The 13380-nt window shown below is 33.9% G+C and overlaps 2 protein-coding genes across 2 annotated transcripts; one reads left to right on the top strand and one right to left on the bottom strand.

The window, feature by feature from the left end:
- Positions 1 to 579: 579 nt before the first annotated feature.
- LOC107475487 (O-fucosyltransferase 30) lies at positions 580 to 6861 on the top strand. The gene is made up of 4 exons (XM_016095129.3): positions 580 to 1126; positions 3462 to 3664; positions 3839 to 4485; positions 5001 to 6861. The coding sequence occupies exons 3-4, from the start codon at positions 4076 to 4078 to the stop codon at positions 6058 to 6060; spliced, it is 1470 nt and encodes a 489-aa protein (XP_015950615.1). The 5' UTR covers positions 580 to 1126; positions 3462 to 3664; positions 3839 to 4075; the 3' UTR covers positions 6061 to 6861.
- Positions 6862 to 10833: 3972 nt separating this feature from the next.
- On the bottom strand, positions 10834 to 11961 carry LOC107475486 (auxin-responsive protein SAUR36). Its single transcript, XM_016095127.3, has one exon. It carries the CDS (start codon positions 11470 to 11472, stop codon positions 10999 to 11001), a length of 474 nt encoding a protein of 157 aa, XP_015950613.1. The 5' UTR covers positions 11473 to 11961; the 3' UTR covers positions 10834 to 10998.
- Positions 11962 to 13380: the final 1419 nt, after the last annotated feature.

Raw genomic sequence — 13380 nt, 5'->3', positions numbered from 1 at the left:
AAAAAGTTATAGACCCAAACCCGGTCCAACTATGTGAGCTGAATTGGGTTCTCTATATGGGCCGGGTTTTGAGCACTTCTCCTGTTACAAAAACATTCCATCTCTTCCTCCAAAAAAATTTCTGTTTTGAAGTGAAAAAGTAACAAGAAGCTTGAGAGCACCACCATGATTCCATGAAGAACAAGTTCGCGCACTGGACTCCATCGGCGGAACAAGTTCTCTGATTCGGAGACTGAGCCACTTCTGAATCTCACTCATTTTCTTCTCAGGTTTCATGGATTTATCAATTCTAACCTTCATCTTTTGTCTCTTTCCTTCTCTATCAAGAATTCAAGATTCTAACTATGGTTCTGAAAATCGGATCAAATTGGCCAGTTGAACCGATCGAATCGAGAACTGACAATGAAAACGATCCGATCTGTCACTAATAATCGCCCTCAACTAACCGTTCAAAAATCGTTGAACCGGTCTAGAATCGGTCGGTCAGATTAGATCGGTAACCGGCCGGTTCTTAATAAACGCACCGTTTTGATTTAAAAAAAAAAAGAAAAAAACTCGCGTTCAGCCCCTTCACTCACTCACCCCCCTTCCCCCAGCAGTTCAACACACCCTCCTCGCACGTTTTCTCTTAGAGTTAGAGCTTTTTGGTTTTGCCCCTCAAACAAACCCTAGCCATCTAACATCCACCACCGGCCCAGGGAGTGAGGCACTACCGCCGTTCGTCGCGCTGTCGTCGTGCTCCAGGTCTCCAACCCCTGTTCATTCTCACAGTCTCACCAATTGCAGCTTCTTCGTTGAGATCGACATTCGCGTCTGGTTTTCGTCTTCTCAGCCGCGCTTCTGCCGTCGTCAGTCATCGTGTCCGTCGCCTGATCGCCATTGTCCGTCGCACTCAACAGATCTTCCTCACACTCTGCCCAAACTGCTCAGATCGAAGGTAATGGCTTCTCTGCTCACTCCTCCACGCCGCACGCCTCCTCCACGTCACCGGAGCCCTTGGTCCTGAGAGTCTCGTGTTCGATTGTCACGGCGGAGGGCCATATACCAACGTCGCCGATGGCCGGATTCTAAAGTGGGAAGGAGATGAAGTTGGTTGGACTTAGTTTGCTGTCACCTCTTCCAATAGGTACCAAAATGTGAACTTGTTTCTAAAATGGTTAACTTCATGTGAATTTGAGGGTTGATATGCCTTAGTTTTTGTTGAAAATAGTGAGTATTTAAATCGGTCTAGATTTTTTTGGAGATTTATTAGTTTTAGAATCAAAAGTTTTGTTTATTGTGTTTTTGTGTTCTGGGTTTGCTAGTGGTTGAAGACTTGATATGAGGATTTGGACACCTTAATGAATATTCCTTCTCTGTTCTTAGTTCTGATCAGAACATTGATTTTTTTGGGGGGATTCTGTTAGTGCTACTAATTGAAATTTGAATCATGGAATGATTAGCTCTGTTTTGGATTGAATGATTACTGATTAGTTGATTCATTTTAGTTATGTTTTTGTTCTTTGTGTTGTTCTGTGTTCTTACTTTAAATGATTAGCTCTGCTCACTGCTATTGTACTGTGCTGTGCTGAAAAAAAGTGTGCTGAAATTGTCCTTAAAGTCTGAAATTTTGTTGCTGCTGCATAATTTTTTATTGTGTTACTGTGTTTTAATTGTTTGTGTTGTGGCTGTTACCTTCAATTGTTCCTGCTGGTGTTGTTGCTTTATTTTAAATTTTAATTGGTGTTGTCTTAATTCGAAGTCATTCAATTTTTCTATTAGATATTATGCCGCTAGTTTCATTTTATTGTCATTCATCAATGATTAATTGAACTCTAATGCATTTGTCTTAGCTTAAGGTAGGATATATGAATTTTTAAATATGGTGATATGGTGAAAAATTTTTATTTATCTGAGTTTTGGCAAAATAGTTTGAATAATATTTTGATGTTTGTATTTTTTGGGTATTTATTTATAATTTATTTACTATTTTATTATAAAACGGTTTTTCCGGTTAAATTACGGTTGGACCAATGAATCAGTAAACCAGTGACTAGAACGGTTTGACGACCGGTCCGGTTATTAGAACCTTGCCATTCTCTGAAGAAACAAAATCCAAACTTTCCCTAGCTTCTTCTGTCCGGTTCCGACACTGCCGTCCGTGGTCGTCGGCGCCTCCGCGACTTCCTCCTTCCCCCTGTCCCAAACCCACAACTTGTGCCCCTTCCACGTTTCGTTCCTAACTGTGGTTCTTCTCAACTCAGAGAGAAAACCCTAGCTAGCCTCCACCACCGCCGAACGGAGTGAGTGAGTCATTGCCACCGTCCGTGGTTGTCCGAGGCTTCTCTTTTCGTCCTGTCCTCAACTCCCTGTTCGCACTTCGCTCTCTTCTTCCTCACTCGGCGTCCATCCTCGATCGTCTTCGTCCTGCGCGCTGTCGTCTTGTCGCCCTGGTTCCCGATTCTAGGGTTTCCCCGTTCCTGATTCGATTTGGGAACACGAGGCGCTACGGTTTCTGCGCCTTGCCAGATCCGATTCTTTCTTCTTCCTCCTCTGAAATTCAAGATGTTTTGGCGCATGGCTGGCTTGTCTACTGCGTCTCCTGTGGGTTCCGTACTATCTCATTTCATATACTTTTTCGATTTTGTGCATTGTTCTGCAAGCTGCTTGGGTGCATGGGTTTGTTGGTTGTTTTAATTTGTGTGGTGTTTGCTCGGATTTGATTTTCCGTTTGGCTCTATGGAAAATGTGGCCTTACGGAGGGTTCTTGCAATTAATTTACTATCAATTGATTTATTTAGTTTTTGGATGATTGATTGCGGAATCTGATGCTGTTGCTATTGCTGTTGTGAGAATCAGAGTGATCGGAGCTTTGCCACGATTGGTCAATGTGAATTTTTCTTTTTGGTGGTGAAATTTGTGCAGTGTTACATGAAATGATGTTTTTGAAATTTGATATACTATTCCACAATCTTGGATGTTTTGATTGGTGCATGAAGATCCCTGCCTGAATAGAATGGCGATGGATTTCTTGTACGTCTTACTGTTTGTAGTTACTGTCACATGAATTTTAGGGATCTTAGGGGGAATTATTTGCAGATATTGTACTAAACCATTGATACTGAGAGGTGGTGGTCGGCTTAAATTTGCTTTGAATGAATTCAGAAATGTTTGAGTTTGTAAATGATCAGTGTAACAGTAGTAGTATGTACATAATCTGCTGCATTGTAATTTATGAGAAGTGAATCCTGAAATCCTGAAATGCGGATAAATGTTGATAAATTTGAAATTCTTGCTATTGTGTTTTAAATTTGTGAGATATATTTCAAATTCAACCCTAATAAACAGTCCATTATACACATTGTACATATACCCCATTGGTTCCCCAGCGGAATTCTTTAAGATTTATAGTAGACTATAATTATATTTTAGGATGTTTACTTATAATTTATTTATTATTTTATTTAAAATGGTTTTTTCAGTTAAATCACAGTTGGACCGGTTGAACCAATAAATTAATAAACCAATGACTAGAGCGGTTTAATAACCGGTCCGGTTCTCGGAACCTTGTGAAAAAGTAACAAGAAGCTTGAGAGCACCACCATGAAGATGGACTACATCGGCGGAACAAGTTCTCTGATTCGGAGAGTGTGCCACTTCTGAATCTCACTCATTCTCTTCTCAGGTTTCATGGATTTCTCAATTCTAACCTTCATCTTTTGCCCCTTTCCTTCTCTATCAAGATTCTAACAGCAATTCTCACTAACATTTCTCATAGCTTCAATTTTACATCGTAAACATATGTTCTTTGCTAGGTTATTGATGATGGGTGCTTTTCATTTTTGGAAATTTGTTTCAGAAACAGATAAAGTTTGCTGCTTGATCATGTGACTGATCATATGATTTTGGGGGGTTTTTGAACTCAAGTTATGTGCTTCAGATTTTTTAACAATTGATTCACATTACTTGCATTTGATAAAAAGGTAGCATTTGCATACACGAGTTGAGTTCAGATAACAACGTAGGTTGATAGATTCAGACAATTCAATTTTCTTTATTATTATTGTTATTATTGAATCCTAGTATATTAACCAGAATGTTGCCTAAGAGGAAACCACAGAACAGAGTTCCCCTTGTTCCTGTGTCGGTTGTTATCATCGTTGTGTCATTCATGTTTCTCTACTACTACTATATGATGCCTAGTTCATCCCTCAATGGATTGTCCAAAAATATGGCATTACATTCCGGGCAATGCTCTAGCCAAGCATTGGCATTAGGGGAGAAATTTGTTTGGTATGCGCCGCACAGCGGGTTCAGCAACCAGCTTTCGGAATTCAAGAATGCGATTCTAATGGCAGGGATACTGAATAGAACCTTGATTGTTCCTCCTATTTTAGATCATCATGCTGTTGCTCTAGGCAGCTGTCCGAAGTTTCGGGTTTTTGATCCGAATGAGATTCGGATTTCTGTTTGGAACCATGTGATTGAGCTCATGCGCGAGAGAAGGTTAGTAAGCTTCTTTTGTCCCTCTTTTTCAGTTTTAAGAGCTTTTGTCCTGATGAATGAGTATTGGATGGTAAAGATGCCGCTAATTGATTTTGATAACACAATTTTGTTTCGTGCTCTGTGCTTGAAGTTCTTCTGAAAAGAACAATGAAAAGTTTGGTTGTTATGTTGTCTTGAAACTTGAATGGGGGGATAAAGGGAAGTTTCAAGCTGGGTTTCATTTGATAATCGAGAATAGTTATTGATCAAAATTTTCCACACGGGCCAATTGCATTTTGAAACTATTTTTTTCATCACAGAAATTGTGATAAGAGTTGGCGAATTAGCAGTTTTGTTCAAACATTCAAATGGTAGTTTCGTTTTCCTGTATAGTTGATGAAACTTCGTTCTCTTTTGCCTCTCTTCAATTATTCTAGTATCACAAAAAATAGTGTGTTTGGAACTACACTAATACTGCCCCTTGGTATTTTGTATAAATTTTGAAATTTTAACAATTTAATTTTGTTCATTTGCAGGTATATCTCTATTGCCGAAATTATAGATGTCTCATCATTAGTTTCTAAGTCTCTTGTCCGAGTGATAGACCTTAGGGATTTTGTGTCAATATGGTGTGGCATCAGCTTGGATTCGGCTTGCTTAAATGATTCAACATTACAATCCTCTGTTTCTGAAACCCTGAAGCAATGTGGATCCCTTATAGCCGGGCTTCGTGGGAGTGATAACAAGTGTGTACATGCTATCCGTAACGACTGCAGAACTACAGTATGGATTTATGACCAAGGTGGTGGTGAGGATGGCACATTAGATCCATTCCAACCAGATGAGCAACTGAAGAAGAAAAAGAACTTATCATACGTTCGGAAAAGGAGAGATGTATTTAAGTCTCTTGGACCTGGTTCTAAGGTTGAATCAGCCTCACTACTGGCATTTGGAAGCCTTTTTTCATCCCCATACAAAGGATCCGAGCTATACATGGATATTCGTGAATCCCCTCAGGATCAAAGGCTACAATCTTTGATGAGAGAAATCAAGTATCTTCCATTCGTCCCTGAAATTATGAGTGCTGGAAAGGAGTTTGCTCGCAGAACAATAAAAGCTCCATTTCTTTGTGCACAGCTTAGATTGTTGGACGGGCAGTTTAAGAATCATCACAAGGCTACATTTCAAGGGTTAAGACAAAGCTTAGAATCTTTAAGGCAGAAAGGCTCCGAACAAATCCATATATTTATAATGACTGATCTGCCAAGAGATCATTGGACCGGAACCTACTTAGGTGATTTAGTTAATGATGCACATAACTATAAAGTGTATTTCCTAAGAGACACTGATGAAGTGGTCAGACAAGCAGCCGTAAAACTCATGGCGGCAGGTCATGGGCAGAGGTTCATTACGAACTCCAAAACTGTGGCCGGTAAAAAGTATTGTTCCAATCCATCATTACCTGATGTACTTCTTTATGTTGAGCAGGCTGTCTGTGGCTGTGCATCTCTTGGTTTTGTTGGAACTTCTGGATCGACCATTGCTGAAAATATCGAACTAATGAGAAAATATGGCTCGGGTTATTGTCGGAGTTAACACCTACATGGAAGATCACCTTCAATCTTTGAGTCCTATTGGATTGATTGGAATTGTAATTATGCTGTGCCTGGAGATGATTTCATAACTGGTATTTCGTTATCGGTTGTCTCCAAACCATAGTCGTGTCAAGAAACACGATACACTTCGGTTGAGGCCGTTTTTCATACTTTGGATATGAATCTCAACTAACAATGCTGGTATCTAAAATGTAGTTGCAGCAAGTGTTTCACATTTTACTTGGCTGGTACCCCTTTTGGATGGGGATGGTGTCCATAGAAAAAGGTAACTTTTCTTTTCAAGCACTTAGAATTCAGAAGCTTTTTATTGTTTTGGCGTCTAAAACAAACACCACCATCAGATGTTTTGTTAATTCTTTCTGTATGCTGATGAATGAACATGTTTATTAAAGTTTGAAGTGGTAGTCCCTTCTAGCATTAGGACTTATTGTTTGTAATTTAGAGGCGTAAATGCTTAATACTGTGGATTGAGGTTTGAATTATGTGAGGCAAGTTACTACTACTCATCAGTCATATCTCACTTAACCGGTTCAACTAGTAATTTATTGGTTCAACTGGCGCGTATCAGCGAGTTGATCCTTGGTTCGAGTTTAATATCTATGTCAAGGGTTACAAGTCAAAACATTTCTCAAAGTTGGATGAGGACGACGAATCAGGTTGTCCAAGTTTGTAATTTTAAGGCGTAGGATGCCAATAATTGTAATTACGAATTAGGCAATTCTCCGACATCCTTTGAGAATTAAAGGGTAAATTATATTTTTATACATTATTGCATAATAAATTTAATTGAACACATTTAATATATGAAATAAATTTATTAGATTTAGATAATTAATTTATTGTAACATTTTCATGAGATTTTTGTGTAATTTTATAATATATTTATAGTTTAATTTTGATGCACTGATAGTGAAAAACGTTTTATACAGTTGTACAATCATATCTGTTTTTTTAGAGGATTGTTTACGCGATCAATATGAAAGATGTATGTAAAATTACTTTACACTAATAGTCTATTAAAAATTAAATTTATATATTTAATACGTGATTTAGATGCTTTTTATATTCAAAATTTACCTATGTATTAAATTGATTAAATTTAGGATTATTTTATATTAATGGCGGGTTGGCGGTTCGCTAATTTTCGTTTTTTTTATTATTAAATTATTAAATAAGTCTTTTAAAACAAAATAATAAAATTGATATTGTCCAATTATTCAAAATATATAATTAAATTAAATATTGTCTAAATTTCTAATCAATCAAACATAGTTTAAATTATAACTCAGAATAAAACAAGTAAACATTCTAAATACAAATACAAAAGTAATGTTCTAAATTTAATTATCATTTTTATCCTCTTGTAGAATGGCGAACCTATTGTATAAGCCCGCCTTGTCCAAATCTGCCAAAATTCATGGATTAGGTGGTACGAGTTAAGTGGGCTTTTTTTTTTATTATAGTGGTCTCAAATTTCTAGCCCAACTCGCCTTTTTTGGTGAGTTACGCGAGTCGTCCTAACGAATTTCGACCCATTTGAGACCTCTATTCTTATATGATAATACATGAGATCATAATTTACCTAGAATACTAGAGTAATTTTCTTGTAATTATAATGGATAACTTAACTTGCCCCTAACAGAAAATGTAAAAGAATTAATATTTTTCTTTGAAAAGAGTGCTGAAACTAATTGCTTCTAGACCAATTTTGAATGAAAATCTAGAACAATCACTGACCAGAATTTGGCTTGCATCTAATACGTACTAAGTAGCCAAACCGACCAACATGATACTGAAAATCATTGACAGTGAAAAAAAAAAACATTAAGTGAAAACAAGAGCAGTTGGATACTGTTTAGATTATGTTTCAATACAAAATCTGAACTTGATTGTCTTCTTGTCTTCAAATCTTTGCAAAGTACATCCTTTTCAGAGAATGTATCTGAACGACTGCACCTTCTGCAACTAGGTAATTAATCACAATTATCATATATAATTATCGTAATAATACTCAATTTGGTCTTTAAAATTTTCAGCATTTATTACATAGTCTTTGATTTTTAAAAATGAATAAATTAGTCTTTAAATTTACAAATTATAAATTTTTGTTTGTCTAAAATTCAATTGTTGTTAATACACTGCTAACTTAAAGTGTTACAATGCTAGCATGGTATCCACAATGCTAAGGTAACATAGCAGTTTAGTATGATCAAATACGTATTTTAAATTGGTTAATTGAACTTATTTTATTATCTATGCTAATATGAAACCAATTAAATAAAATGAGTACAATTAACTAATTTAAAACACTGTATTTAATCATACTGAATTTTTAATCACATCACCTTATTATTAGAGATGTCACATTGACACTTTAACATTGTATGTCAGCATTGTATTAACGACAGTTGAACTAAAGACGAATAAAGATTTATAATTTACAATTTACAATTTCAAGAACCAATTTGATCATTTCTATATAAGTCATGGATTGTTTTGATTAGCACTAATTCTCCAAAAAATCATAAACAAAATAGGCTCAAACGCAGATTTTCTCAGAATATCTATAATCAATAGTAAAAATCTAAAATCGATGAGATCAAATGAATTTTTTAAATTGAGAGAAGTTTCGACGAAAAATTGCTAAGACCAAACAAAATATTCGGATTGAAGTGGAAACCCAAGTTGCACCACATACCAAACTTCTTCCAAAAGAATCCTAATATGAGCACAATCCCTTTCATCAAAGACATGTTTAAGTTAGGCTTTTGAGAGTGTCACAATTTGCATGGACCACATGAACCAAAATAAACTCAGCCACCTCTTGTTAATAAATATTAATCCTTTTCAGCCATTCATGGCGATTGATTTCCTCACATCAACCACAGATGCGACTTTCATAAAATATATGAATAAGTATAATAAATAATCCCGTATTCTATTCTATGAAAAATTCACATAATAATTACTATATATTAATTTTTATTATTGATTGAAAAGTTAAAAATAATAAGATTATTGACAATAGTCTTATGAAATTTTCATACAAGAAGATCTGTGCCTAAACAAAATATATATGATTTTGCATTACCCACATTATCTTTGGTGATAGGGACACTTTTGGTGAGAAATTAAAAGGTTCCCAGCAGGTCTTTGTTAATTCCTTGGACAATCTTTTTCAAGGAATTAAATATGCAAACAAGAAAGCAGAAAGGAAGAACCAACGTACCAAATTCTCTACCCTTAGTGCTCCTAGATAATGAACTCTAACAAATTGAAAAGGAGTTATGTTATATTGTTATATATTCTTTCTGATCACTCTTTTTTTTTAAATACATTTAATTACTAAAAATGAAAAATTAGTTCAATATGCGAGACAAGGAAATAGTACTAAAAATTGGCAATGTTTCGGTATTATTTTAAAATTAGGGAGTAAATCATCATATTTGTTATATTATTATATTATTAATCTGTTTTGCATATTTTGAATACTTCAAATAATCATACATTTAATCAATACACATCAAATATACTCTAGAATTACACAAAAATTTCTCTCAGTTCTATAAGCTCGTGATAACAAAAACAGTACAATAAATTAATTATTATTTAAGATTTAATTCAAATACGATATTTCATATTATATAAAAAAATATAATTTCATTATGTATAATTAAATATATATATATATTATACAAATATATAAAAAAGAACAATTTATTTTCAAAATTTTAAGAGAGACCGAAATAATTCCCTAGAGATTTTATAGGTAGAGTCTCTTGTTATTTAATTTCCGTGTGAAATTTGGTTTGTGTGTCTTAGGTGTGTGTAACAGTTAGTTGCAAGATAAGAAAGATGATGTTCTGATTGGTTCTACCTTTTGCAATTTGTACCTGCCTCCACAGGCACAATTAGGCCCAACAGAAAAAACAGTGATTGCTCTTTGTCACACCCTATTTTGAGTCCACTAATGTTTGCTTCAAGCCTTCAACTAGAATCCAATCTTCTTGTCCTTTTATTTTTTATTAAATAAATTAGAAAATTAACAAATAATAAGTTCACTTTTCCTCTTAAATAAGTGTCAGAATTTAAATTTTATGTTGCAATAACTTATTAACCAGCAATAGACCCCTTAAATGGAGTTCGGATTCGTAATAGATTAATCATTTGCTTGTCGTGTTGAAGATACTATCAACAACAAAAAAAAATTAGAAAATTAACTACTTTAGGTTAGTCAAATAATTAGCTCACTTATCATTTTAAACAAGTGTCAGTAATTCATTAGTCAATGACAGTTGACAGACCCTTAAATAGATATCAGATCGAGTATATATTAATTTTGGTCTATTAGATTAGAAAATACAGTAGACAAAAAAAATAGAAAATTATAATTAATTTCTTTTATTGGATTCTAGAATTGGTGTTTGTCAACACGTCTATGAATTTATCTAAATACTGTCTCCAACCTGAGATGAGAAAGAAAGGGTATTTTAAATTTTAAATATTATTTATTTTACTAGTACTGTTGCTTTCTCTGGCTATATTGAACCTGCTATTAGACACTATCATTATCGCTGTAATTGTCATTTGTCAATTGACAATACATATTATCACTACGTAATTGCTATATAACAAAAGCATGATAGGAGCAAATTAAAATCTATTTTGTAGTTACATTCAAAGCTCCATTAACCAGATGTTCAATTCAATCACAAATATCTATAGCGTATAAAAAAAATTCAGGAAAAAAAACTTGAAAAAAGAGTAACCCCAAATTTTTTATTGACAAAAAAAGGGTCAGAAATAATTACAACCTAGTAATATATAAACAAAATTCCAAGTGAATCCATTTTTCTTTTCTTTTTTTAATATCATTAAAATCTAATTCCAATGAATTCACCACCACAATTATATATCATTAATGATGCCGCAGCCACGTAAGCCTCTTACAAGCCGATCCGGATGCAATCCGGGTCTTGACTTGTTCAAACTCAGTGACCCGGCAAGGTATCGTGATCCCGCCCGGGTGGTGGTATCCGAACTCGGCCTCCGACTCGCGAAGCAACTCTCCAAATAAGGGATGGTTGAAGTAAACCACCGGCACAAGCACGCGCCGGAACTCGCCACCGTCCTTTTGCCCTACATACACAGCCAAGTATCCCTTAGGCACGGGAGGATTCGGGTCAGCCCCAACCCGAGTATAGCCCGACCCGATTTTTGTAGAATTACATAACAACTTCGCCCCACTAGTCAACTTGCGGCCCCAATTGAGAAGCTTTGACATGGGCTTCCGTGATGACCCGTCCAACCGTTGGTACACGGGTCGGATCTTGATCCGTCTGAAGACCCAGCGGGTGACCCGAATCGCACGCTTCCCGAGCTTGAATCTCATGCTTTCTGAGAGTAGAAAATAGAAAATAAAAATAAAAACAAAAAGAAAAAGAGCAATAGAACAGAAGTTATGGGTTCTTTTTTGAGGTGGTGAGATTGAGAGGGTTATGCTAAGGTGTAGGTGAGGCTTATGAGAAGGGCCATGGATCTGCTATGGACATAGCTAAGCGAAACTGAGTGAGACAAATTTCAGAGAGAGAAGTGGGTATGTTTGACATGGTTGCCAATGATATGATGAGTTGAAGGTTGCTTCATTCCAACAACCACCACCTTAAAAACTCAGAATATATAGACTTATAGATATCTAATAACTCAAAACCATGCATAAGCTTGTATATAGGGAGAAGAAGTGCGATGATCGATGTTGATGAAGTATAGAATATTAGAATCTAAGAGATAAAGACGATTATGTTGAAGAAAGAAAGAAAGAAGGTAGAAGGAAGCTAAGTGAAGAGAAATGTGTTTTGTGCGGTCCACACGCCAATGAAGTGGCGCAACATATGGGGATCTCTATTTATAATAAAAATAATGAAAGAGAATCGGAAAAGGTGTTAGTTGTAGTAATTAGGAACCAGAGTCAAGCAAGGTAATACTAGATACCTAAGGTTAATTAAGGACTCAATGGTTCATCTTTACTTACTATATATAACGGAAATGAATTTAGATTTTTTAAGGTGAAAAAATTTAAAATGATAAAATAAAAATTTATTTATTTATCTATATTTTTTAGACGTGTGTTTTATTATTTTAATTTAAAAATAATTTATTTTTTATTTTATTTTTTATAAATTTTTTTATTTTAGAAGATCTTGATCTAATAAAATTATATAAAAAATATTTTTAATTTTTATTTTTAAACTATTTTTTGTTATATAATTCATAAAGAATATTATTTTTAATATTTGAAAAATAAGATTATAAACTACTTTTTATCTCAACTAATTTAATTTTTGTTATGTTTTTATATATTTAATAAATAAAAAAGTGAACCGTTAGACTTGTGAGTGTCTATTGATACACTAATGATAATAGTGAAAACTCATATGCAGTCGACTTCACGTAAAGTTGATAATTGAGAATCATTAGATAAAAATTTAGTCAAATCAATCAAATCATTTAATGGTTTTCAGTTATCAACTTCATGTGAAGTTGATTTACGTAGTTTCCACCAATGATAATATATAATAAGCAATTTGGTTTGATGCTAACTGCCGTACATGTAGACTTTTTCTTCATGAGTTATTTAATATGAATAATTAATTAATTAATATTTAATAAATTATAAATCGGATGATTTGTCCAAGCATTTTGAATTCTTTTTGTGAAAATTAAGTAAGGTTTTAAGATTTCAAATCTCCGAAATATAATATGTAGTGGTAGTCTGGTAGAGACATCCGATAATCCTAGAATAATCTTCTGTTTAGTTTATTGAAAAAAAAAAGCATTTGAGAGTATAAGTTTGACGTTCTAATTATAATTAAGGAATTAGTCTTTGTTTTGACTAAGAAAAAGATTATATATAATTCTTGTTAATGACTATTTGGTAACTAGTCTTTTCTATGATAATAATCAGATAATACTACACAACACTCCTTTATCAAATATGTTTTTATTTATAAAATATAACTCTCATTAATCTTAGCTTATATAATACTCAATATATTTATATTTTATAAAAGAAAACATTTTTTTATAAATACTAATGAATTAATGGACCCATTAGTGAATTTTTTGTATATTATGGTTAAAAAACAATTAATGGTTTTGTGTACAAATTTATAAATATAAAAATATTTTATGATATTTATTTAAAATATAAATAATATATATATATGTATTTTAGAAAAAATGTTAGATACCAGAAAAAGAAAAATCACTATTATAAGATAACAGAAATATTTAATAATAA

Source organism: Arachis duranensis, chromosome 2, assembly GCF_000817695.3.
Source record: "Arachis duranensis cultivar V14167 chromosome 2, aradu.V14167.gnm2.J7QH, whole genome shotgun sequence".
Taxonomy (NCBI): domain Eukaryota; kingdom Viridiplantae; phylum Streptophyta; class Magnoliopsida; order Fabales; family Fabaceae; genus Arachis; species Arachis duranensis.
This window is presented reverse-complemented; position numbering and strand designations above follow the sequence as displayed.